The 25,909-nt window shown below is 44.0% G+C and overlaps 1 protein-coding gene across 2 annotated transcripts in view; it reads right to left on the bottom strand.

Moving 5' to 3' along the window:
• Window positions 1-2,388: 2,388 nt before the first annotated feature.
• The window catches only part of IFT81 (intraflagellar transport 81), a 219,388-nt gene continuing 195,867 nt past the window's right edge, over window positions 2,389-25,909 (bottom strand). For both annotated transcript variants that reach the window (XM_073676298.1, XM_073676299.1), the window contains one exon: window positions 2,389-3,204. In XM_073676298.1, coding sequence (XP_073532399.1) covers window positions 3,022-3,204 — 183 coding nt within the window. In that variant the 3' untranslated portion in view covers window positions 2,389-3,021. The remainder of the gene's footprint in view (window positions 3,205-25,909) is intronic.

The raw sequence follows: 25,909 nt of genomic DNA, 5'->3' as shown, positions 1-25,909 counted from the left end.
TGAAGGCTATAACTTGGGCCAATTGGGCCTGTCTGCTACTTGAGAGAGACTCCCGGATGTTAAGTGTGTAAACATGCCGGTGATAAACTAAGAAGGACTGTGTGATATGCGGTTTATGATAATAATAAACGGCTGCATGGTGAAATACGGGAAGGACATTGCACGTGTGCTTAATTTACCCGGTGCAGCGAGTATCCCCCAGGATGATGACTAGCGCTGCCTTACAATATATATATATATATATATACACACACACACACACACACACACACACACACACACACACACACACACACTATATATACACATACACACTACGTCATCTCAGACCCGTTTATAAGGGAGGAGGTGAATCCTTTTCAGATTTCCTTTTCTATTATGCCTGAGGAAGGAGTAGGTTCTACTCCAAAACACATTGCAATAAATTGGACGTTTTTTATACTTACCTTCTGGATTAAACTTTTTCAGCAGCTGCGCCCAGGATCCACCGCACTCCTCTCTTCTTTATTTCATCAAAGCGGACATCTGAATATTGGTGAGCTGCTGCTGCTGCAGCCACTCATTGGCTACAACAGGCATGCGACACAACAAAGTCACGTCACTGCTATGAACAGCGGTACGGACATCACTGGAACAGCACACTCAAGTAGATGAGCATACATTGTTTTTATTTTAATTCAGCTCCAGAATGGATTAAGTTGGGGTGGTCCAGTAGAGGACAACCCTTTATGATTCATTTAGTTGAGAAGATAATTGGTGAACAAGTGTCCGAAGGAAAGTTTGTTCTCGTTTACCTGCTCGTGAATACCTGAATGAAATGCCTAATATTTAGTACGTTCTATCCTCAGCTATATCATCACTGGAGAATAACACCTTACTTGCCCGTATGCCAAGTAGATCACTTGAGAATCTCTTTACTCGTCTCTTCTCGCATTGGTGATGCGTTTTAAAGCAGTGGCCACTGACATAATGTCCCCACCAGAAGAAAAGGCTCGAAGACCGACAGGGAACCTGGAGTGCTACGGAAGAGAATCAGCTATTGAGCATAAATATATATATTTTTTTTACTTTTTGGCTATTTTGGGGCAGGTTTTAGAAGAAAAAAATATTAGACATTTAAAAATGTGACTACTGTTCTGCAAACCAAAGCCTGCCACTACAATTTTCAGCTTCCACAGAAAGCACAAATTTGTAGCTTCACAGAAATTTGAGAACTATCTGTTGCAGACCACTTGTATAGCTGCATATGGTGTGATCCACTCTTGCTATGGTGGCTAGTATTGGAACAGATACAGACTGTTCACAACTCTAAATGGGAGTTTACATTAAATGATTTTGCAAACTATAAAAAGTCATTAGAAAATAGTTGGACGTTTTCCACCGGAATTTATTTTCCCAGCATAGATCCCTCGCAATGGCTCTCACAGGAGCTGTATTCTAGGCAGGCAATAGTTTTGAACATGAAACTACAAGCAGTATTTATCAATCAAGCCACCATTGATATTTGTTTATGCACAAACAACCAACCAACATTGGCTGACAAGAAGTTACTGAAACTAAAGGCAGAATAAATATATGTGTATAAAGTCACAAAAGCATTCTAAGTTTTTATCTTTGTCTGTAGGTTGTAAGTGTATGTGCACATAATGTCTTTTTCAGGTGGATTCTGCTTGAAACACACCTGAAAAAGCGCTTAAAAACCACAAGAAAAACATATGTACAGCAATGTCAAAACGACCTGCTGTGCATATGTTCCTTCTTTTTTTCACTTCTTTTAAATGCTCCAAACTTCAAAACTATAAAGCGACTAAAAGAAACTACTTTTCTTCAGGCGGCTACCACTTGGAAGCCACCACTATCTTATATATGAAATAAAAAAAACAGTTAGCAAAGCAGCCGCAAAGAAGATGGCATTTCCCTGAAGGGTCTTCCACTTTAAAAACTATGCAGGTATGCTGGCATCTAAAAGATGTTAGGTGCACATGCCCCAAGTCAATTCACTTCAAGTCCACTACATGGACTGCATATAAACCTGAAGACCATGTTGTGGTTCAGAAATAATGAACGACTCCACTGGCAGAGCAAGTACTAGGAATCATAAAAGACTGCCGACAAGCAATAGAAAGATCACCATTTTCCGTGAAAACGCCTACATATTAGCAGATGTATGCATGAAAATATGTTGCAAAGCTGCCATGGGTGGATGTCCGCTCCGTTATAATTTGTCTTCAGTTCATTGCAAATTCACATATGTAAAGAACAGGAAGCACCTCTATGGGTCAATGTTGGTTACCAATACCTAAAATGGCTTGTGACTAGGAATGAAACTGGTGATAACGTGTTAGGAAAAAAAACAAGAAATCTAGTTAGACAAACGTTCCATTAATAGTTAGTACAGAAAACTCACTTTAATTGGTGTTTCTCTTAGAAATAAATAGAATTGCCATCATTTATTTAACTACTGTTATGTGATTAGAAAAAAATAGTTTTAATGCTGATCAGTAAACACACAGATCTAACTGAAAATACAGCGTACACATAAGCAGGGGTAGAAGCAATAGGACATGAACATTTTCAGACAAATACATACTGGTTTCTCTCCTGTATTGGCATGCAAGCTCTTTTACTATACACGCTATTGTTTGACAAGCATCATTGTATGACAAGAAATGACGTTCTCCCACTGCCTTTGGGCTTATTGTCATTAGTACCTGTTATGCTCCTGACACATCTGTGTTAACTACTTGGAAAACCAATTTCAGATAAATCAACTGTTTACTAGGCCCCATGAAGAGCAGGTCAGATCATTTACACATTTTCAGATCATCTATGTGTATAAAATGCTCGATCAGCTGCATGAACTACTGGGGACTGCGCTAGAGAGGAGAGTATCAGGGAACAAGATACACCAGATCTAATTCAGGCTAAACTATATTCTACAAAGATATTTTTTGTGCACACAAATACATTGGAATCCATCATGTAGATATAGTGTAAGGACATCTGAAAATTTACAAGTGTTTATAAGATGAGCCGGTCTTCTCCTCCTTCTTGAATAATGCGCTCAGTTGAAGACTGATTTTGAGGTTTCAGAAAACACATTTTCTTACATTCCATCAGTTGTTCAAAATCTTTCCACATTTTCACTTGTTTCATGTTAGGCCCATGGCTTTCCCGTATAGATTTTTGCTTTTCTCTTAATTTCTGTCATTAAAGAAAGACAAAAACAAACAAAACAACAATTAGAGAACTTGTAAAGTCAAATTTTCTAAACTGTAATGATTTTTCCTTGCTTTTTAGCACAGTCAGCTGTATACTGAACTGGCGGATGTGCAGTCACAGGATGGCATTCAGCTACTTAAAGGGAATATGTCAGTAGGATCAACCCCACTAAGCCGTCTATATGGACACACAGATCATACGAAGCTGAATAATATGATACCTTGGTATCTGCGATCCGATGTCTTATTCTAGAGAAATCCACGTTTTTCTTATATGTAAACGAGCTGTTCAGGACTATGGGCCGGACACTGATCTGTATGAGAATCTGTCTCCAGAGATTATTTTAAGTGAAAGGGGGTGTTACCAGTGTGAGACTGTCAGTCATTACATGTCTCACACTGGTAACGTCTCCATTCATTTAAGATAAATTCTGGAGGCCAATTCTCGGGGAGATCTGTGTCCAGCCCATAGATCTTAACACCTCATTTACTGTACATATTAAGAACAACATGGATTCTTTGGAACAAGACATCAGATCACAGCTATCAAGATATCATGTTATTCAACTTTCTATGACCTGCGTGCCAATATAGACAGGTAGAAAGATTGATTCTACTGACAAATTTACTTTAACCCTTTACTGGCCCAGGGCGTATTAGTACGCCCCAGGCCAGCACCCCCGGTTCAGTGAGGGCTCCGGCGCTGAGCCCGCACTGAACCGGGCACATGTCAGCTGATTATTACAGCTGACATGTGCCCGCAACAGCCGTGGGTGGAATCGCGATCCACCCGCGGCTGTTAACATGTTAAATGCCGCTGTCAATCTCTGACTGCGGCATTTAACATTGCCGCGCCGGCAGCGCGTCACTTACCCCAACCATCGGTGACCCCATCACGTGATCGCGGGTCACCGATGGGTGGTCATAACAACCCTGGGTCTGCAGCAGACACCAGTGGTTGTCATGTAAAGATGACTATGAGCACCACCTAGTGGTCGGCGCTCATAGTACAGGAGCATTTCTGCTAGATACAGGTGATCTGCTGATGTGTATCAATGTGATAACCGTATTATCAGCAGAAGATTATCACCAGAGGAGTAGGAACCTGCTGCCATGTAGTCCTCCATATTCATGAGCTCTGTCTAAATCCACCCCCACCACTGATTGGCTGCTTTCTGCCTATGTACAGTGAACACAGAAATCTGCTAACCAGTGGTATGGGTGGGGTTATACAGAGCTCAGCATTCAGAGAACCTATAGATATGCAGCAGATCAAACAGTGATTTTATCAAAACTACAGCAAGCAGCCCAGTAAGTGACATATTTAGCTGGAATCAGGGTCTCTACCTCTACTTCATGTTGCTCTCAGATGGGGTAGCAAAAACCTATTACAGATTCCTTTTAATTGGATTAAAATAAATAGCCAACGCTGATCACAAACAACTAGGATATGCAAAATGGCTAAAAATCATTGATTGAAAAAGGCAAGTCCACTAGGATACATTCAAATTTCTCACTGGGGCCAAAAAACAACTATAATATGCCGATTTTGTGTAGCTTGTTTGGGGAGGAACCCACTAGCATCAAGAGTGAACTATGCCTTATGAGGACATCTATAACATGTAATAAGGGCCTTTGCAAAATTACAACATGATATAATTATACATAATAAACCCATCGGCACTTTCATTAACCCTGTCTATATAAAGTTTGCTATATATAGTGATCTTACAACCACTGATATAATTGTGTGTGTGTTTATTCATACTATTTGGACGGTGGGTTTTGCTATTGTACTAAAGCAACTATTTGTGCATAAGAATGTGGGATAGTATTTTCCAACCGCAGATACATACATAGAAGCTTAACACTGCCAGGACCTGCCTTTCCCTAATAGGATGAGTACAGTCTGAAGAACAGGTGTGACTTATAATTGGGATGATGAAAAAGGTGTTGTGTGTGCACAAAGTCTCCATGGAGAGCGACTTTCCATTATTTATACGAAATGCAACCGACAAGGATCACATTACAGCTGATGAATCATTGCAGGAACCTCTGCTGACGTCACAACCTTCAGCCTCTACCCAAAAGCAAGCACAATGCCTGTTTCTCACAGTCTGCGCTAGAGAATGGGGGTTTCATAGAACAATCATATGGCTTTAAAACTTGAGAAAAGCTGGTTTATCCAACAGAGGGCATGGGAAACAGACATTATCTGAAGAGCACAGCAAGTACTGCTTAGCTAGAGTTGCTCTGGGTTATGCTAAAGGCCCAGCTACTATTAATAGACATAGGAAAATAGACTCCAGCTCTCGGGAGTCATTTTTATATTTCTCTTTGTTTTAAAAGAAAAAACATTATTTTAAACAATGTATACTAATATTTATGTGGAATACTTATATATTGTTATTTGCAAGTACACTGCTCAAAAAAATAAAGGGAACACTCAAATAGCACATCCTAGGTCTGAATGAATGAAATATTCTCATTGAATACTTTATGTACAAAGTTGAATGTGCTGACAACAAAATCACACAAAAATCATCAATGGAAATCAAATTTATTAAACACTGGAGGCCTGGATTTGGAGTCACCACTACATTAAAGTGGAAAAACACACTACAGGCTGATCCAACTTTGATGTAATGTCCTTAAAACAAGTCAAAATGAGGCTCAGTATTGTGTGTGGCCTCCACGTGCCTGTATGACCTCCCTACAACGCCTGGGCATGCTCCTGATGAGGTTGCGGATGGTCTCCTGTGGGATCTCCTCCCAGATCTGGACTAAAGCATCCGCCAACTCCTGGAGAGTCTGTGCTGCAATGTGACGTTGGTGGATGGAGCGAGACATGATGTCCCAGATGTGCTCAATCGGATTCAGGTCTAGGGAACGAGGGGGCCAGTCCATAGCTTCAATGCCTTCATCTTGCAGGAACGGCTGACACACTCCAGCCACATGAGGTCTGGCATTGTCCTGCATTAGGAGGAACCCAGAGCCAACCGCACCAGCATATGGTCTCACAAGGAGTCTGAGGATCTCATCTCGGTACCTAATGGCAGTCAGGCTACTTCTGGCGAGCACATGGAGGGCTGTGCGTTTGCTTTAGTGAAGTTCATGTGATCCTAACAATATTCTCTTCTTGAGAAGCTAGATAAAAGAATATTCCCATCTCATATATTTATGGCATTTATGGCATATCCAAAGTATGGCTCCAATTCACCAAGACTGAATTTCACACCGGTCTTGATCATATGGCATTCTAGAGTCAAATGCTCCTGATTCATTAAGAGGCGCACAAGGCTTAAAGAATCAGGAGCATCTGACAAGAGATGTGCGCTCCCATGCACCTCTCCACAAATCTTACTCCAGTCGGTGACAGGAGTAAGATTTTTGTTTTAAGAAATGCCACAGCTGGTCATGAATTAGATGAGCTGTGGCATCACGTTCCATCCCATCCTAATTTGGCAGAGCTGGAAGACACTGGCGCGAAAACAATAAAGGTTGCAAGCATTTTGCGCAATGTCACGTTGCTCAAAAATCTTGTGGCTTTTCAAAGCTGTTTACTCCAGCTTTCAGATGTAAAAGCTTTGATTAATCAGTGCCCAAGTGCCATAAATATATAGTAGATATGGATCCCAACAATGTAACCTGCATCTATCTCAGGACCCAGCCCCCCTCGCGCACGATTGGAGGTTAAAATATCCACACAGATGAATACAGATTCCGACCACCTACTGTCTGACGACTGTAAGCGTTAGGGCCCTGTTCTCAATATAGATGCAAGTTCCATTGGTTGAACCCGCTTATACTATATATTTATAGCATATCCTTTAAATATGCCATAAATGTACAAGATTGAAATACCTCTTTAAAGAACTGTAAAAAACAGGTATATGACCTAGTAAATCTGAACTGTTTGGTTGATGATCCTCATTCCAGGGGTTCTCTGGGAATAGAACAACAACCAAACCACTAAAGAAAATGTTATTATGGATAACATGGGAGGAACCTATACCATGCATGTACTGTCAATTAGGAAGACAAGGGGGTTAGCAGTGTGAGTTGCCTTTGTTTAGGGGGGAGGCAGGGTGCACAGCTTCTACTGCAAAAGCTTGCAGGCTAAGACAGGTTTCTGTCATTGTAACAAGGTGGTGGCCATTTTAATGTTATAGTAATTACTCTCCTAGACACAATTCCTGTGATTAAAAGTATTTAGGAATGTATTTATAAAGACATCTTCTTTAGTAATTTGCTTTCTATTTTATGAGAATGTATATTTTTTAAAGGATACTACTCTAGAGATCAGATGATCATGTCAAACACAACTTTTGAAGAGATCACCTATTAGCCCTTTGAGAACATTTTACCAAATGAACGGGCGACTAAGTCTGCACAGCTTGCACCCCTCCAGTCTATATTCTTAATTCTGCTGCCCGATTAATCCACCTCTACCATCGCTACTCCTCTGCCGCTGCCAATCCCTTCACTGGTTTCCAATTCCCCAGTGAATGAAGTTGAAATTATTAGCAATGACTTAAAAAGCCTTCCATAATCTGTCTCCCTAATACATCTCCAAACTAATCTCCAGATACCTTCCTACATGTAATTTCCAGTTCTCAGAAGACCTTCTATCCATCGTCCTCATCTAATTGCCTCCAAGACTTTTCCCAAGCTTCCCCCATCCTCTAGAACTCAGTGCCTTAGCATGTCTGATTCATCTCTTCAGGAAAGCCTACAGCCTGCAATAACCACACTGTCAACTCACCACCACCGGAGCTGCTGTAGCCCCTTAACCTACTACTATCTCCTCCCTATTACCCTGTAGATTGTAATCACGAGAGGGCAAGATCCACTCCCCTCTGTACCATTCTGTCACTGTTAGGGCTCGCTCAGACTAGCGTATAAATCGGACGAGCGCAATCAATTAAAAAATCGGATTGCACTCGGACCAATGTTATTCAACTTTATTTCTGCAGATTCCCTTTGGTTAAACATTCAGAGAGCATGACATATAAACTTTCACATTTACTGTAAACTTACTAATCACAGGGTCAAATAAGCCCTCATTTAAATAGCCGCTATGCTCTGTTCCCATCATGTTCGGGCCATACATCTGACATATACAGTAGTGTTCAAAATGATAGCAGTGTGCTCAAAAACATGAGAAAATCTTTATACTAGTTTTTATTTCCATGCATTGGGAACATTGCACACTTTTCTAATTCAAAACACAAAGAGAAATGTATATAATTTTTAACTACTTTACAGAAATTAACAAAAAATGAACATTGGGCTCTTCTAAAAAATAGCAGTGTCTGCATTCCTTTACAGACTCACAATATGTACTTTTTTTGAGGATTTAGCATTCCTGTGAATCATTAACCTAATATTTAGTTGTATACCCACAGTTTTTTAGAACTGCTTCACATCATGTTGCATAGAGTCAACCAACTTCTGGCACCGGTCAACTGTTATTCCAGCCCAGGATGTTTTGACTGCATCCCACAATTTTTTTGGCATTTGTTGGCTTTGCCTCAGATACAGCATTTCTGATGTCACCCCACAAGTGTTCTGTCAGATTAAGGTCCGGGGATTAGGCTGGCCACTCCATAACCTCAATTTTGTTGAACTCGAACCAAGATTTTGCTTGTTTACTGGTGTGTTTAGGGTCGTTGTCTTGTTGAAACACCCATTTCAAGGGCATATCCTCTTCAACGTAAGGCAACATGACCTCTTCAAGAATTTTAATATATGCAAACTGGTCCATGATGCCTGATATGCGGTAAAGACGGATTTTGGTAAGCCTTACCTGTAAAATCCTTTTCAGCGAAGGAAGGAAGGGAGACACAGATCCGTTACTAGTGGGTAGGCGGAGCCCCATAGGATAGTTTACCTCAGATTTATAAAAAGTGACGACCGGCCCCTCCAGCTTAGGCTCCTCCTACTCCCATGTTCCTCAGTTCGTACACAAGCTAAGGAAGAGCAGACAACACCAGCGGAACAACACAACCCCTTCTGAAAAATCAGAAATGTGAGAGAACAGGTTATGCATATAACAGAAAGAACACACAGTCCCAGGCACTAGTCACTGGACCTGACAACTGCGATGAGCTGGCAATGTTGGAACAGAGCCCTAGCGCGCCGACCCCAGTCCCGATGACCGCCATCAGAGAGGAGTCGCGCCGCATCTGGAAAAACAATAATGCACTTCTGCCCTGGGAGGGTGCTGTGTCTCCCTTCCTTCCTTCGCTGAAAAGGATTTTACAGGTAAGGTCTTACCAAAATCCGTCTTTACCGCATATCAGGCATCATGGACCAGTTTGCATATATTAAAATTCTTGAAGAGGTTGACTGCTTTGGGACGTCCCACTAGTAATGGATCTGTGTCTCCCTTCCTTCCCTTCTGCCGCTGAAAGATCCATTACTAGTGGGACGTCCCAAAGCAGTCCAGAACTCAAGGGTGGGAAACAGTGGCAGAATCGCCAATACCCCAACAACTTAGTCAAGCGCGCAACAAGCGCCGAAACTAGATAAAGAGATAACTTAAACCACCGCCGCCTGCAGGACCCTGCGTCCCAAGGCCGCATCGGCGGAAGCACTCACGTCCACTTTATAAAATTTAGTAAAAGTGTGAACGGAGCGCCAGGTAGCCGCCCAGCAGAGCTGCGCTGCCGAAGCCCCCTGATGAAAAGCCCACGACGAACCAACAGCTCTCGTGGAATGAGATCGAACCTTAACCGGACAAGGCTCGCCCCTGAGCCGGTACGCTTCCAGGATAGCCGAACGTATCCACCGAGCTATAGTGTCCTTGGAGGCCCACTGACCACGCCGACGACCAGCAGGAATCACAAAAAGAGAGTCCGACTTCCGAAACCCTTGCGTGATTGACAGATAGAACTTCAAAGCCCGCACCAAATCCAACGAGTGCAAGGCTCGCTCCTTTGGACTTTTCGGATTCGGACAGAGGGAGGGCAACACGATGTCCTGATTGACGTGGAAACGCGACACCACTTTAGGCAAAAAATCGCCACGGGTACGAAGCACCACTCGATCCGGGTGGAACTCCAGAAAAGGGGGCGAGCAAGGCAGTGCCGCCAACTCAGAAACCCTTCTCAAGGAGGTGACCGCCACCAGGAAGGCCACTTTCCAAGAAAGTAAGTAAAGCGTAGTTGAATCCATAGGCTCAAACGGTCCATGCTGAAGAGCCTCCAAGACTAGATTAAGCTGCCAAGGAGCCACAAACGCCCTTCGAGGCGGAAACTGACGTGCAACCCCGCGAAAAAACGAGCGCACATCCCTGCGCGAGGCAATAGCCTTCCGAAAAAGCACAGATAGTGCAGATACCTGACCCCGCAAGGTACCAACCGCCAGACCCTTGGACAAACCACATTGCAGAAAAGCCAAGAAGTTGGGAATGGAAAAAACCCTCAGGTTCCTTGACGATCCAGAACACCATGAATAGAAGGCCTCCCAAGTTCTGTGATAAATCCTGGTCGTAGCTGGACCTCTGGCCGCCCGTAAGGTGGCAATGACCTCGGCCGAAAACCCACAACGGGTCAAGATCTTCGTCTCAAGTGCCACGCCATCAAACGAAGCGACTTCAGGTCCGGGTGACGAATGGGCCCTTGGGATAACTGGTCCGGGCGAAGAGGCAGTGGAAACGGAGGCGCCGCCAGAAGAGACACCAGCATTGAATACCACGCCCTCCGCGGCCAATCCAGCGCCACCAAAATTGCCGGAATCCGTTCGAGTTTGATCCGCCGGATGACCAGAGGAAGCAAGGATACCGGCGGAAACACGTAGATCAGCTCGAACTGGTCCCACGGGGCCACCAGAGCATCTACCGCCACAGCCTCCGGGTCCCTGTACCTGGACATAAACGTCGGAATCCTGGCGTTCAGCCTGGATGCCATCAAGTCCACCTGGGGAGTCCCCCAACGGGAGCACAGCAGTGTAAAAACTTCCGGATGAAGACTCCATTCTCCGGGATCCACCTGCTCGCGACTGAGGAAGTCCGCTGTGATATTCAGCACTCCTGGGATGTGAATCGCGGAGATGGCTGGGACCCTGGACTCAGCCCATACCAGGATCCGAGAGACCTCCATCATGAGTCTGGGACTCCTCGTCCCGCCCTGATGGTTGATATACGCGACCGCTGTCGTATTGTCCGGTTGAATCCGGACCGGCAGACCGCTCAAGGGGATCGTCCAATGTCGGAGGCAGAGAAAAATCGCCCTCAACTCCAGGATGCTGATCGGCAGAGACGACTCCTCTGACGACCAGACCCCTTGAACCCAGAGATCGTTCCAAACCCTCCCCCAGCCAGTCAGGCTGGCATCGGTGGTAATGACCGACCACCGTGGGAGGAGGAAGGATTTCCCCAGGAATAAAGCCTCCGGACGTAACCACCATCCAAGAGACTCTCGCACCCTGCGGGAGATACCGACACAGCGATCTAGCGAAGCTGGCAATCGGTCCCAACGGGTCAGAATAAGATTTTGGAGACCCCGGGAATGAAATTGTTCAAAAGGTACCGCTTCCATTGCTGCCACCATCAGACCCAGAAGGCGCATACACTTCCGAAGGGGCATTGCCATCGCCGACCTCATAACCTGTACATGGTGTCGAAGGTTCGCTTGTTTGTCCGGAGGCAGGGACACCACTGCTCGGACTGTGTCGAAATGCATCCCCAAGAACACGATTGACTGCGACGGCTCCAAAGACAACTTCTTCCAATTGACCAGCCACCCGAAGACCTCTAGGTGCTGAAGGGAGAGATCGCGAGCCATTACCGCCTCCTCCGCTGTGGATGACACAATCAACAGGTCGACCAGGTAGGGGAGAATCGTAACTCCTTGCTTTCGAAGGAGCGCCATGAGCGGCGCCAGAATCTTTGTAAAAACCCCGGGCGCCGAGGCCAACCCGAATGGTAGGGCCACAAACTGGTAATGGGCCTGACCTATGGCGAACCGCAGGAAGCGCTGGTGAGCCCTGCCGATAGGGACATGTAAATAGGCGTCGCGGATGTCGATAGACACCAAAAAATCGTGCTGCGACAGGACCGCCACGACGGAGCGAAGAGACTCCATACGGAATTTTGGGGTCCAGACATGCAAATTCAAATCTTTGAGGTCCAGAATAGGGCGAAACTTGTCCTCCTTTTTGGGAACCACAAAAAGGTTGGAGTAAAACCCCCTTCCCTGGTCCTCCGGCGGAACCGGAATCACCACACCCTGCTGCAGAAGAGAGTCGACCTCCTGCAGCAGAGCGGCAGCTAGCTTGGGCTCGGACGGGATGCGCAGCCTCATAGATGGACTTTGCCGCTGACTCCGTCCTTCTGTCCAGCGGGTCCTGGAGACTCGCCTTCCCTTTAACAGGAAGCAAAGAGGATTTGCTCAGCTGAGACAATGGCACATCCACTTCAGGAGAGGGGACCCAATTAGTGATCGTTTCCGTGGAACAGGGATACAGGGCATCAAACAACCGCGCCCCTTGGAAACATTTATCCGGACACAGGCGTTCTTTCTCCACCGCCTTGTTAAGTTCCTCGTGCATCGGCAGCGTCGAGCGAGCCCGACGCGACTCCTGATACAGCCGGGCCGATTTGCCAGGGCGCTCCGTCACCTCTTCAGACAGTTGTAACGCTTCCCGCATAGCTTCAACAAAAGCGTCCACGCGGCCCGAAAGCGAAGCAGAGCGACCCCGCCGATTCTCTTCATCAGAATCGGAGATCTCACCAGAAGAGTCTGTCGGCGATTCTGAAGCCTCCGACGCACTGCGCGGAGGAGACGGCACCGCCACAGGCCTGAGACGCTTCTTGCTTCTAGACGTCGGTTGAGACCCAATGACCCAGGAGGTCAGATAGACTGTCAATGGAGCGAGTGAGCGCTCCACCTTAACATCACTGAGACCCCCAACTAGCGTCGAACCTGACGCCGTTAAAGACCCCGGCGTATCAGATACGCGTGACCGATCCTGAAGCGGACCGGGAGAGAGGTCCGCACCCCCTGGTCCCTGATCCGACATGCCCCCATACATTTGCGAGCGTCGCGGATAAGGCGGTAATAACCTTACAATGGGTGCAGTGATCAAGGATGTGTAAATTCCACTATCACAGCCTGTTCTTGCACAAAAAATCACCCGGCACTGAAGGGTTAAAGCTCCTCCTAGAAGGAGAAAAGCTACCCCAGTGGCCTGCAGAGCAAAAGTTAACCTGACACACTAGAGAGAAGCACCCTCTGATCCCAGAAGGGTGCACCTCCAGAGAGGGTTACCAGCCTGAAGGGCCAGACCCCGTTCAGAAGGGGTTAACGCTACTGATCCACACTACCCTTTTTGTGAGGTGTGTGTCAGAGCCATCTCAGCATGTGAAGAAGCAGCGCCGTATACAGCACACCCTGTCAGCTAGGACATAAGGAAAGTGATCTGCGCTGTAGAAGGAACTTTCTGCCTATAAGGCAGGAGAGACTCACCAGCAGGCGTAGAAACTGCTCTTCTCGGTGTGATGAGAGCGGGGAGCAGGGAGTAGGAGCCGCAGCACGAGGATGGACGCTGGCCGGAAGAAGAAGGGGCTGGGGCATCTCCAGCGCGCGCTTTCCCGGCACTTCCTGTCACAAACTGGCAGCAGAGAGACATTAAGCCACGCCCCCCCGCCGAATATGAACAGAGCGCGCAAATCCTCCGTCCCCGCTCCCCTGCCCGCCGAGGATCAAGAGCAGCATGCAGAGGAGAAATCCCTGCAAGCCGAAAAAAACAGCAGTCACCACAAAAACACATATACAGTCACAGCAGCCGCTGAAAGCACTCCATAAGAGCACTTACCCAGCTGAGCGCCACAGGGACCCCCAGGGATGTGTGGCGCCGTGGCCCTTGCTCCCCCCCACGGCGGAGCACGCAGGGACCCCACAAGAGCGGTGTGCGTCTCCGCCAGGGACCGCCCTGTATCCCCCGGGACCAGCAGGGTTCTGCGGGGACCTCCTTAGGGGGTACGCAGATCCGCCAGGGGAGGGTCGGGGGTCCCAGCAGCGCTGAGACCCCCTGAGACCTCTAGACCACGGGGGGTCCAGGTCTCCGGATAAAAATAATAAAATCTTCTGAGGAGCTGCAAAGACAGCGACTATCCTCTGCGACCTCAAATTTAAAACTGAGGAACATGGGAGAAGGAGGAGCCTAAGCTGGAGGGGCCGGTCATCACTTTTTATAAATCTGAGGTGAACTATCCTATGGGGCTCCGCCTACCCACTAGTAATGGATCTGTGTCTCCCTTCCTTCCTTTCTGCTGCTGAAATAGGTCTGGCACCATAGTAAGAGAAACATGCCCATATCATGATGCTTGCACCACCATGCTTCACTGTCTTCAGAGTGTACTGTGGTTTGAATGCAGAGTTTTGGGGACGTCTGACGAACTGTCTGCGGCCCTTGGATCCAAAAAGAACAATTTTACTTCCATCAGTCCACAAAATGTTTTTCCATTTCTCTTTAGGCTAGTTAATGTGTTCTTTGGCAAATTGTATCCGCTTTAGTACATGTCTTTTTATTAACAGCGAGACTTTGCGGGGACTTCTTGCTAAGAGATTAGCTTCACACAGGCGTCTTTTAACTGTCACAGTACTCACAGGTAACTTGAGACTGTCTTAGATAATCCTGGAGCTGATCATTGGCTGAGCCTTTGCCATTCTTACTATTCATCGATCCATTGGAATGGTAGTCTTCTGTTTTCTTCCATGTCTCTCTGGTTTTGCTTTCCATTTTAAAGCATTGGAGATCATTTTAGCTGAACAGCCTATCATTGTCTGCACTTCTTTATAAGTTTTACCCTTTCCAATCAAAGTACGCTGTTCTTCTGAACAATGTCTTGAACGAACCATATTTCTCAGGCTCTCCAGAAGAAATGCATGTACAACATGTGCTGGCTTCACTCTTAAATAGGGGCCACCTGATTCACACCTATTTCTTCATAGAAGGATTGACCTCACTAATTGAACTCCACAATATCATTTTGAACACATCCCCTTACAATTAATTATTCAAATACACAGACTCAAAAACATGCAGAATGCGGAGTCTGTTGGTTTTCTTAGAATCTACTACACAAATAGTAAGAAACTAAAAAATGACAGTGTTGGCCCCCTTAAAAATAGTCTGGGTGAAATATTGGATGAGGATGAGGAAAAAGAAAGTATGCTAAATGATTTTTTTTCAACCGTATTTACACAAGAAAATCGCATGACAGAAAACATGATTAGTGATAACAAAAATTCTCCATTAAATATCACTTGCTTAACCCAGCAGGAAGTATGGCGGCGTCTAAAAACCACTAAAGTTGACAAATCCCCGGGCACGGATGGGATACACCCGCGAGTACTGCAGGAATTAAGTAACGTCATAGATAGACCATTGTTTTTAATCTTTAAAGATTCCATAATAACAGGGTCTGTACCACAGGACTGGCGTATAGCAAATGTGGTGCCAATATTCAAAAAGGGGACAAAAACTGAACTTGGAAATTATAGGCCAGTAAGCTTAACCTCTACTGGAGGGTTTCCTAAGAGATGCTATACTAGAGTATCTGAAGAAGAATAACTTCAAGACCCAATATCAACATGGGTTTACGAGGGACCGTTCCTGTCAAACTAATCTGATCAACTTTTATGAGGAGGCAAGTTCTGGACTGGACAAAGGAAATGCAGTGGATGTTGTGTATATGGACTTTTCAAAAGCTTTTGATACGGTCCCACACAAAAGGTTGATACATAAAATGAAAACAATGGGGAAAGGGGAAAATATATGTATGTGGGTTAAGAATAGGCTCAGTGATAGGAAACAAATGGTGGTTATTAATGGAAAACACTGGGTCTCAGTTAACAGTAGGGTACCACAGGGGTCAGTATTGGGCCCCCTTCTTTTTAACATATTTATTAATGACCTTGTAGGGGGCATACAGAGTAATATTTCAATATTTGCAGATGACACTAAACTCTGCAGGGTAATCAATACAGAGGAGGACAATTTTATATTACAGGAGGATCTATGTAAACTAGAAGCTTGGGCTGATAAATGGCAAATGAGCTTTAATGGAGATAAATGTAAGGTAAGGCACTTGGGAAGAGGAAATAAAATGTATAATTATATGCTTAATTGTAAAACACTGGGCAAAACTGTAACTGAAAAAGACCTGGGTGTATTGGTGGACGACAAGCTCACGTTTAGTGGCCAGTGTCAGGCAGCTGCTGCAAAGGCAAATAAAATAATGGGATGCATTAAAAGAGGCATAGATGCTCATGAGGAGAACATAATTTTACCTCTATACAAGTCATTAGTGCGACCACACTTAGAATACTGTGTACAGTTTTGGTCTCCGGTGTATAAGAAAGACATAGCTGAACTAGAGAGGGTGCAGAGAAGAGCGACCAAGGTTATTAGAGGACTGGGGGGTCTGCAATACCAAGACAGGTTATTACACTTGGGGTTATTTAGTGTGGAAAAAAGAAGGCTTACGGGTGATCTTATTACTATGTACAAGTATATGAGGGGACAGTACAAAGACCTTTCTACTGATCTTTTTACTCTGAGGCCTGAGACGGGGACAAGGGGGCATCTTCTACGTCTGGAGGAAAGAAGGTTTAATCATAATCACAGACGGGGATTCTTTACTGTAAGAGCAGTGAGACTATGGAACTCTCTGCCGCATGATGTTGTAATGAGTGATTCACTATTAAAATTTAAGAAGGGCATGGATGCATTTCTTGAAAAGTATAATATTACAGGTTATATATACTAGATTCCTTGATAGGGCGTTGATCCAGGGAGCTAGTCTGATTGTCGTATGGAGTCAGGAAGGAATATTTTTCCCCAATGTGGAGCTTAGTGTTTGCCACATGGTTTTTTTTTTGCCTTCCTCTGGATCAACATGTTAGGCTATGGGTTGAACTAGATGGACTTAGTCTTCCTTCAACCTTAAAAACTATGTTACTATGTTACTGCACCAACTGGTAAATTGTTTGACATGTGGTAATATAATTTATACCAAAAACAGTGATTAATCTGGTTAGTCATATTGGACTGCTATTATTTTGAACACTACTGTACATATAATGCAACATCCCAGAAGGATCAATGCAGTAGATGTATACCTAAACAAGCATAATTTTGGAATATGTTTAACAGGTATCAATGGATACCATTGCTTTTTCATGACATGAAAGTACTTAATTTATTACAATAGGAGAAAATGTGTGGATTGATCCAAACATATGAATCCCAAGTGATACCAAAGGGTGTTATTCAGCTTTTCGCAAGCAGACCTTAATTCTATAGGTCTTCGTTGAGACTAGCCGAGGACTAAGGCGGGTCTGTTCACTAGGAACAGGCAGCCCGCTACATCATAGGGATTCAGCTTAGTCTTACTGTAGGGACAGCTTTCTCCATCTTTCCTTAGTACATGTTGCAGATCATAACAGTATGTCCAGCCCAAAAAACTAAAAGGAAAGAAATTCGGGGATCAGTATGGTTTCCGTCCAGGATTTGGCTCAACGCCTGCAGGGATTGTCTCTGGAGTTGGCCGAGCTTCAGCAACACGTGAGTAGCTGGAGAGCATTTTGTCGAACCCAAGGTAGGATTGCCTGATGTTTTTTATGGTAAACAGCAAGATTTTTTTTCCTTTAAAAATGCTTGTTTGTTATATTTTCGTTTGAGACCAAGGTCCTCTGGGAATGAATCACAGCGCATTGGTTTTATTATGTCACTTTTGCGCAATGAACCACAGGGGTGGACCTTTTCTCTCCAGCCTAATGATCCGTGTTTAAGGTCTGTTGAAATTTTTTTTTCTGCTATTATATGACGATCCTGATCGAATCTCATCTACTGAATCAGAACTCAGAAGTTTGAATCAGGGGTCAGATGATGTTGAAAATTATTGCACACACTTCAGGAGATGGGCTTCAGAAGTTAAGTGGAATGATCCTGCGCTGAGATGTTTATTTCTTGCTGGTCTGAGTGAAAGGGTTAAGGATTTGCTAATGGCATTCCCTGCACCTGAGACTCTGCAGGATGCTATGCAGTTAGCAGTTCGTATAGACAGGAGACTGAGGTGCAGGCTTAATGAGGTAAAGACTCCTGTAATGTCAGGTCCTAGACCCCAGAAAATCTGCTCTGACGGCGGAGAACAGATGGAGGTTGGAGGGATGTCACTCCGCTCTCAGGAAAGAGACCGGAGGTTTACCGAGGGATTGTGTCTTTATTGTGGTAAAGCTGACCATTTGATTAAGTATTGTGAGCGTCGTTTAAGTAAAGAAAAAAAAGGTCAGTTATGCCCATATAGCCTGTTTACGCTCTGCAGGAGTATTTCTTTCTGGGAGTACTACTCTGCAGGGAGATTTGATGGAATTTCAGGTATTTGTGGATTGTGGTCCAACACTTAATGTGATTGATAAAGGGTTTTTGGAAAACCTTAAATTGAAATCCAAACCTTTGTCATCACCTATTTCTGTGATTGCAATTGATATCACTCCTTTGAAATGTATTACTCACAAGACTGCTGCATTTCCCCTCACTATCAATGGAGTTCACCAAGAAATTTTGGACTTTGATAATTTGCCCTCTCCAGTTGTTCTAGGATTGCCTTGGTTAAAACGGCACAATCCTTTATTGGACTAGTCTACTAATGTGATTAAGTCTTGGAGTCCGAAGTGCTATGATAAATGTTGTAATGGTCGCATTGCGGCTGTGGAAAAAGGGGAATTACCGGTACCTATTCAAGATTTTTGGAGGGTTTTTTCGGAGGAGGAGTCGCAAGTTTTACCTCCTCATAGGGATTATGATTGCGCCATTGAGTTTGTTCCGGGTGCTACTTTTCCCAAGAGTCGCTTGTTTAATCTGACTATCCCTGAAAGAAAGGCCTTGGAGGAGTACACACAGACTAGCCTGGCTGCTGGTCACATTAGACCTTCTAAGTCACCTGTGGCAGTTGGATTCTTCTTTGTTAAAAAAAAAAAAGGACGGCGGTTTACGTCCATGTCTGGATTTTCGTGAAATTACTAAGATTACCGTACGCAATTCCTACCCATTGCCGTTAATTCCTGACTTGTTTAACCAGTTAGTGGGAGCCAAGTGGTTCTCCAAAATTGATCTCCGGGGGGCATACAATTTGTTACGAGTGAAGGAGGGTGATGAATGGAAAACTGCTTTTAATACTCCGGTAGGTCATTTTGAGTATCTGGTGATGCCTTTTCGTCTTACCAATGCACCTGCATTTTTTCAGAACCTTATTAATGACATCCTGAGACCTTTAATTGGTAAGAATGTGGTTTTGTATTTGGATGACATTTTGATTTATTCACCAGATCTAGAGTCCCATTGGCAGAGTGTACGTGAAGTTTTGCAGTTATTGAGTGATAATTCACTCTTTGCTAAGCTGGAGAAATGTGAGTTTGCTGTGCAGAAAATTAGTTTTTTGGGCTACATTGTCTCCAGCGAGGGTTTTGAGATGGACCCTGTGAAGGTTCAGGCTGTGCAGGAATGGCCTAGGCCTATTGGTTTGAAATCTATACAGAGATTTTTGGGTTTTGCCAATTATTACAGGAAATTCATTAAGAATTTTTCTGTAATTGTTAAACCTCTAACCGATCTCACCAGGAAAGGTGCGAATACGGCCCAGTGGACTACTGAGGCCATTGAAGCGTTTGAGTATCTCAAAGAGAGGTTCAGTTCTGCCCCTATCCTTATGCAGCCTGATAAGACCAAGCCTTTTTTGGTCGAGGTCGATGCTTCATCGGTGGGGGTCGGAGCAGTTTTGTCTCAGGAGAACAAGGGTGGAGTACATCCTTGTGCCTTCTTTTCGAAAAAAAAATTTGGAAACCGAACTGAATTATGATGTTGGAAATCGGGAGTTGCTGGCTATTAAACTTGCGTTTGAACATTGGCGTCATTTTTTGGAAGGCGCTAGATTTCCTATTCAGGTTTTCACAGATCATAAGAATTTGATCTATCTGGATGTTGCCATCTAACACTTCCCATGGGAGGTTGTTCGTGCCTAGAGCCTTTAGGAGAGATTTGTTTGTGGAGTGTCATGAGTCTCGGTTGGCAGGTCATCCAGGAATTTCGGAGACTAAGAGACTTGTAGGTCGCAGTTTTTGCCTGGATGGCAGAAGGAAGTCATCAAGTGGGTGCGTCAGTGTACTGTGTGTGCTAGGTCAAAGGCTTCACATACTCCTGCTGCGGGGTTGCTTTGCCCTCTGGAGGTTCCTAGTGCGCCTTGGACGCATCTCACAATGGATTTTATTACTGATCTTCCTGTGTCTGAGGGTTTTACTGTCATCTGGGTGGTCATGGACCGTTTTAGTAAGATGTGTCATTTGGTTCCATTCATTAAGTTGCCCTGCGCCAAGACACTCGCTAAGGCGTTTGTTAAGGAGATTGTCAAGCTCCATGGCTTTCCCACAGATATTGTTTCTGATAGAGGACCTCAGTTTGTGGCTCGCTTTTGGCGTGTTTTTTCTGACAGGTTGGGAGTCCATTTGTCATTTTCGTCTGGTTATCATCCTGAGTCTAATGGACAGACTGAAAGAAAGAACCAGGATGTTGAACAGTTTTTGCGTTGTTTTGTGGCGGACAATCAAGAGGTGTGGTCTGAGTTTCTGCCTCTTGCAGAATTTGCTCTTAACAATCATACATCCTCCTCTGCTGGGTGTTCTTTTTTTTTGTTGTACTGGGAGACATCCGTCTTTTGGTTCGTTCTCCAAATTGGGGTCGGCGGTGCCGGAGGAGGAGAATTTTTCCGGTGATTTGGAGAGAGTTTGGACTAATGTACGTTACAACCTTCAAGAGGCTAACAAGAAGTCCAAGAAGTATTTTGACAGGAAACGTAAAGGTTTTGTTTACTGTGGGTGACATGGTTTGGTTGTCCTCGAAGAACCTGCGGTTGAGGATTCCCTCTAAAAAACTGTGTCCTAAGTTTGTGGGTCCATTTAAAGTACTTCAGGTTGCTAACCCGTCTGCTGTTAGGTTGGATGTCCCTACTTCCTGGAAGATTAATCCTGTGTTTCATGTTTCCTTGTTGAAAAAGGCTGATGTATCTGATAGGGACACCACTGTCACAGTCCTCCTGTGGTGGAAGACGGCGAATATGAAATTTCTTGTATCTTGAATTCTAGATGGCATAGAGGGAGATTACAGTATCTTGTCTCCTGGAAGGGTTTTGGTCCTGAAGACAACTCCTGGGTAAGGACGCATGATGTCTCTGCTCCTAGGCTTGTTAAAGCTTTCCACAGGAGGTTTCCGGATAGGCCTGGGCCTGGAGGATCCGGAGGATCCTCATAAAAGAGGGGGTACTGTTAGAACCCTCTTGTTTGTTTTTTCCATCTTGTATTTTGCGGTCACGTGACCATCTGCCTTTATATTCCAGCTCCGCCCTTATGGCTGTGCTGGACTTCAGTGTTTGACTGTTTCTCTAGCCTGGTGCTTCTGTGCCTTTCTCTGTCAAGTTCGCTTGGTCCTCTGGGACCTCAAGTACATTTTTGTCAGTTTGTCTTTTTGTGTTCTGCAACAACTTCTCTGTTTAGGAGGTGTCCTATTTTTGTCCCAGTCCTTAGTTCTTTTAGGGACCCCTCCCTTAATTCTATAGGTCTTCGTTCAGACTAGCCGAGGACTAAGGCGGGTCTGTTCACTTAGTCTTACTGTAGGGACAGCTTTCTCCATCTTTCCTTAGTACATGTTGCAGATCATAACACAAACCACATCTGATATGCACATTTGCAAAGTACTTAAAATAGATAAGAAAAAGGGAACCAAATCAAATAAATGAATAAAAAATAATACACTTTTTTTTTGTCATATTGGAAAATGATCCAATATGATATGCCTGAGTAGCAAAATTATGTGAACTTTTAATTTCAGTATCTGTTGTGACCTACTTGTGCAGCAATAACTAGATCTAGAAGTTTTTGATAATTGTTGATTAGTCCTGCACATTTTAGCCCATTCCTCTCTACAAAACTGCTTCAATTCTGTTATGTTGGTGGATTTCCTCCTATGAGCTGCTCACCTCAGGTCCTTCCACAACATTTCTATGGGATTAAAGTCAGGACTTTGACTTTGCCATTTCAAATCTTTCTCTTTATTTTCCTTTAAAAGCACCACTCCAGTGCGTTTTTTTCAGCAATGGAGTGGCGCTTAAATGCAAGCCCACTGCCCTGGTCACATACTCAACCGATATCTTCACCATTTTTTGGTGCCGCTCCGGTCCTGCGGCGCCATCTTGTGACAGTAGCTTCTGAGTGGCTGGAAGTAAAAAGCTACGTCACAAGCTCTCAATACAAGTCTAAGAGATACAGAACGAGGCCAGTATGAGGCTCTCATAGACTTGTATTTTAAAGTGACCTCCACGCCACTCCATGAAACATTGGAGCAGCAAGCAGGTCACTTTTCGCAGGAGACGGACCGGAGCAGCGGCAAAAACAGATGAAAACGCTGGAAGGTTGAGTATGAGACAAGGGGCAGGGGACTGATATTTAAAGCACCACTCCAGCAGTGAAATAAAAAAAAACGCTGGAGTGGTGCTTTAACTATTCTTTTGTAGAGCCACTTGAGTGCATTGGGTTACTGTCTTGCTGTATGACGCATGTTCTCTTAAGATTCAGCTCATAGGACAGATGTTTTGATATTTTCTTTTAAAATTTGCTGAACAAATTCAGAATTCACTGGTCCAATCTAAAGGTTCACATACTTTTGCCACTCACATACATGATATTGGATCATTTTCATCAATAAAAAAGCCTAATATTTTGAACTCATTTCGTTCGCTTTATCTACTTTTAATACTTATGTGAAAATCTGATACAGCTTTAGGTGAATTTTATGCAGAAGTATGGCAAATTCAGAATGGATCAGCAACTTTTAAGCATCATTGTAAAGTTCACTGAATGGCAGTAAACGGATAAGGCCTCAGGCACGAACCCATAGGCAAGTGTCACACTTAGTGGTCAGCAAGTGGTTGTCACGGCGGCTGTCAAATGGATTATAATGCAATGAGAGTAGACTGATTACCTATTGTTAATGGCCGTGTGGCTGGGCAGTAACTAATAATAATTTAATAGCAGTTTTGTCATGATGCAGCCGAGCACCCCGAACCCTCATTCTACCCTGAGAACAAGCCTTCTTATATGCTGTAAATGAGCTCTAAATAGAGGTCTCAACATGTGGCAGTTTTCAGCTTTTTTTTTCTAAAATGAAATTAAACCATTGGTTTTAAAATAAATTAACCACAATTTTCCTTTGCAACTGCATATCTGTAACTGAAGAAACACTTCTGTCAATCACATAGCATCTTGTCAGACCAAGGGAACTGCAGGCATTCATACTTTTACTGTAAAAGGAAATGTTTGACGTCTATTTTAGTCTATTGCCATCAATGTACAATGGAGAACGGAAAAGAAAAAGTTAAAGATGTACAATCTTTAGAAAATAAATAATAAACTGCAGCAGCTTCCATAAATACAGTCCCTTTATAACAATTTATTGTTAAGAGCCCTCTCTGTCCTGCCAATTCACATGACAAAAACAAAACTAACTTTTCAGCTTTATTCTACATACACATGGTAAATTAAACATTCTGTATTCCCCCCATGTGGACGGATCATATTACAAACATTTTACATTATAACAATATTCATATCCTTTGTAGGAGTAAAATCTATTCAATAAATCCAGATATTGTTTAGATGAACTACTTTAATAAAACACAAAATTAGTCATAAGGCAGTAAACTCAGTGGGAATAGGCAGAAATTAATTAGAAATTATGCAGCGTAATACTGAGCAGAAATACACAACCTCTTCTGGCCCGAGGGCCACATTGTGAAGTGTAATCCATGGGCCACAATAAAACTTAAAGGCATATTAGCATCCGGGACATTTATGGCACACATACAGTGACGAGCAAAAGGGTAACAATGTTTTGCACCTTTGACTTTCAGGCTCCATATCTCACCATCCACTACAGCTTTGAACGTGAGACTACCATCATTTTATAGACAGTCATCTTGGCTATCTCATACATAAATTTGACTTGTAACTATTTAGCATATGATTAGTTATGCAGATTCTTGTCATGTCACTGCATTGTTACTGTTTTGCTTCTAAAAATCTACAGACCAAAAGTTTGGACACACCTTCTCATTTAAAGATTTTTCTGTATTTTCATGGCTATGAAAATTGTACATTCACACTGAAGGTATCAAAACTATGAATTAACACATGTGGAATTATATACTTAACAAAAAAGTGTGAAACAACTGAAAATATGTCTTAGATTCTAGGTTCTTCAACGTAGCCACCTTTTGCTTTGATGACTGCTTTGCACACTCTTGGCATTCACTTGATGAGCTTCAAGAGGTAGTCACCGGAAATGGTCTTCCAACAATCTTGAAGGAGTTCCCAGAGATGCTTAGCATTTGTTGGCCCTTTTGCCTTCACTCTGCGGTCCAGCTCACCCCAAACCATCTCGATTGGGTTAAGGTCTGGTGACTGTGGAGGCCAGGTCATCTGGCGTAGCACCCCATCACTCTCCCTCTTGGTCAAATAGCCCTTACACAGCCTGGAGGTGTGTTTGTGGTCATTGTCCTGTTGAAAAATAAATGATGGTCCAACTAAACGCAAACCGGATGGAATAGCATGCCGCTGCAAGATGCTGTGGTAGACATGCTGGTTCAGTATGCCTTCAATTTTGAATAAATCCCCAACAGTGTCACCAGCAAAGCACCCCACACCATCACACCTCCTCCTCCATGCTTCACGGTGGGAACCAGGCATGTAGAGTCCATCTGTTCACCTTTTCTGCATCACACAAAGACACGGTGGTTGGAACCAAAGATCTCAAATTTGGACTCATCAGACCAAAGCACAGATTTCCACTGGTCTAATGTCCATTCCTTGTGTTCTTTAGCCCAAACAAGTCTCTTCTGCTTGTTGCCTGTCCTTAGCAGTGGTTTCCTAGCAGCTATTTTACCATGAAGGCCTGCTGCACAAAGTCTCCTCTTAACAGTTGTTGTAGAGATGTGTCTGCTGCTAGAACTCTGTGTGGCATTGACCTGGTCTCTAATCTGAGCTGCTGTTAACCTGCGATTTCTGAGGATGGTTACTCGGATAAACTTATCCTCAGAAGCAGAGGTGACTCTTGGTCTTCCTTTCCTAGGGCGGTCCTCATGTGAGCCAGTTTCATTGTAGCGCTTGATGGTTTTTGCAACTGCACTTGGGGACACTTTCAAAGTTTTCCCAATTTTTCGCACTGACTGACCTTCATTTCTTAAAGTAATGATGGCCACTCGTTTTTCTTTACTTAGCTGCTTTTTTCTTGCCATAATACAAATTCTAACAGTCTATTCAGTAGGACTATCAGCTGTGTATCCACCAGACTTCTGCACAACACAACTGATGGTCCCAACCCCATTTATAAGGCAAGAAATCCGACTTATTAAACCTGACAGGGCACACCTGTGAAGTGAAAACCATTTCCGGTGACTACCTCTTGAAGCTCATCAAGAGAATGCCAAGAGTGTGCAAAGCAGTCATCAAAGCAAAAGGTGGCTACTTTGAAGAACCTAGAATATAAGACATATTTTCAGTTGTTTCACACTTTTTTGTTAAGTATATAATTCCACATGTGTTAATTCATAGTTTTGATGCCTTCAGTGTGAA

The sequence above is a fragment of the Phyllobates terribilis genome, unplaced genomic scaffold, assembly GCF_046119375.1.
Source record: "Phyllobates terribilis strain yellow unplaced genomic scaffold, ASM4611937v1 Scaffold_1__5_contigs__length_1240528914, whole genome shotgun sequence".
NCBI classification, from domain to species: domain Eukaryota; kingdom Metazoa; phylum Chordata; class Amphibia; order Anura; family Dendrobatidae; genus Phyllobates; species Phyllobates terribilis.
This window is presented reverse-complemented; position numbering and strand designations above follow the sequence as displayed.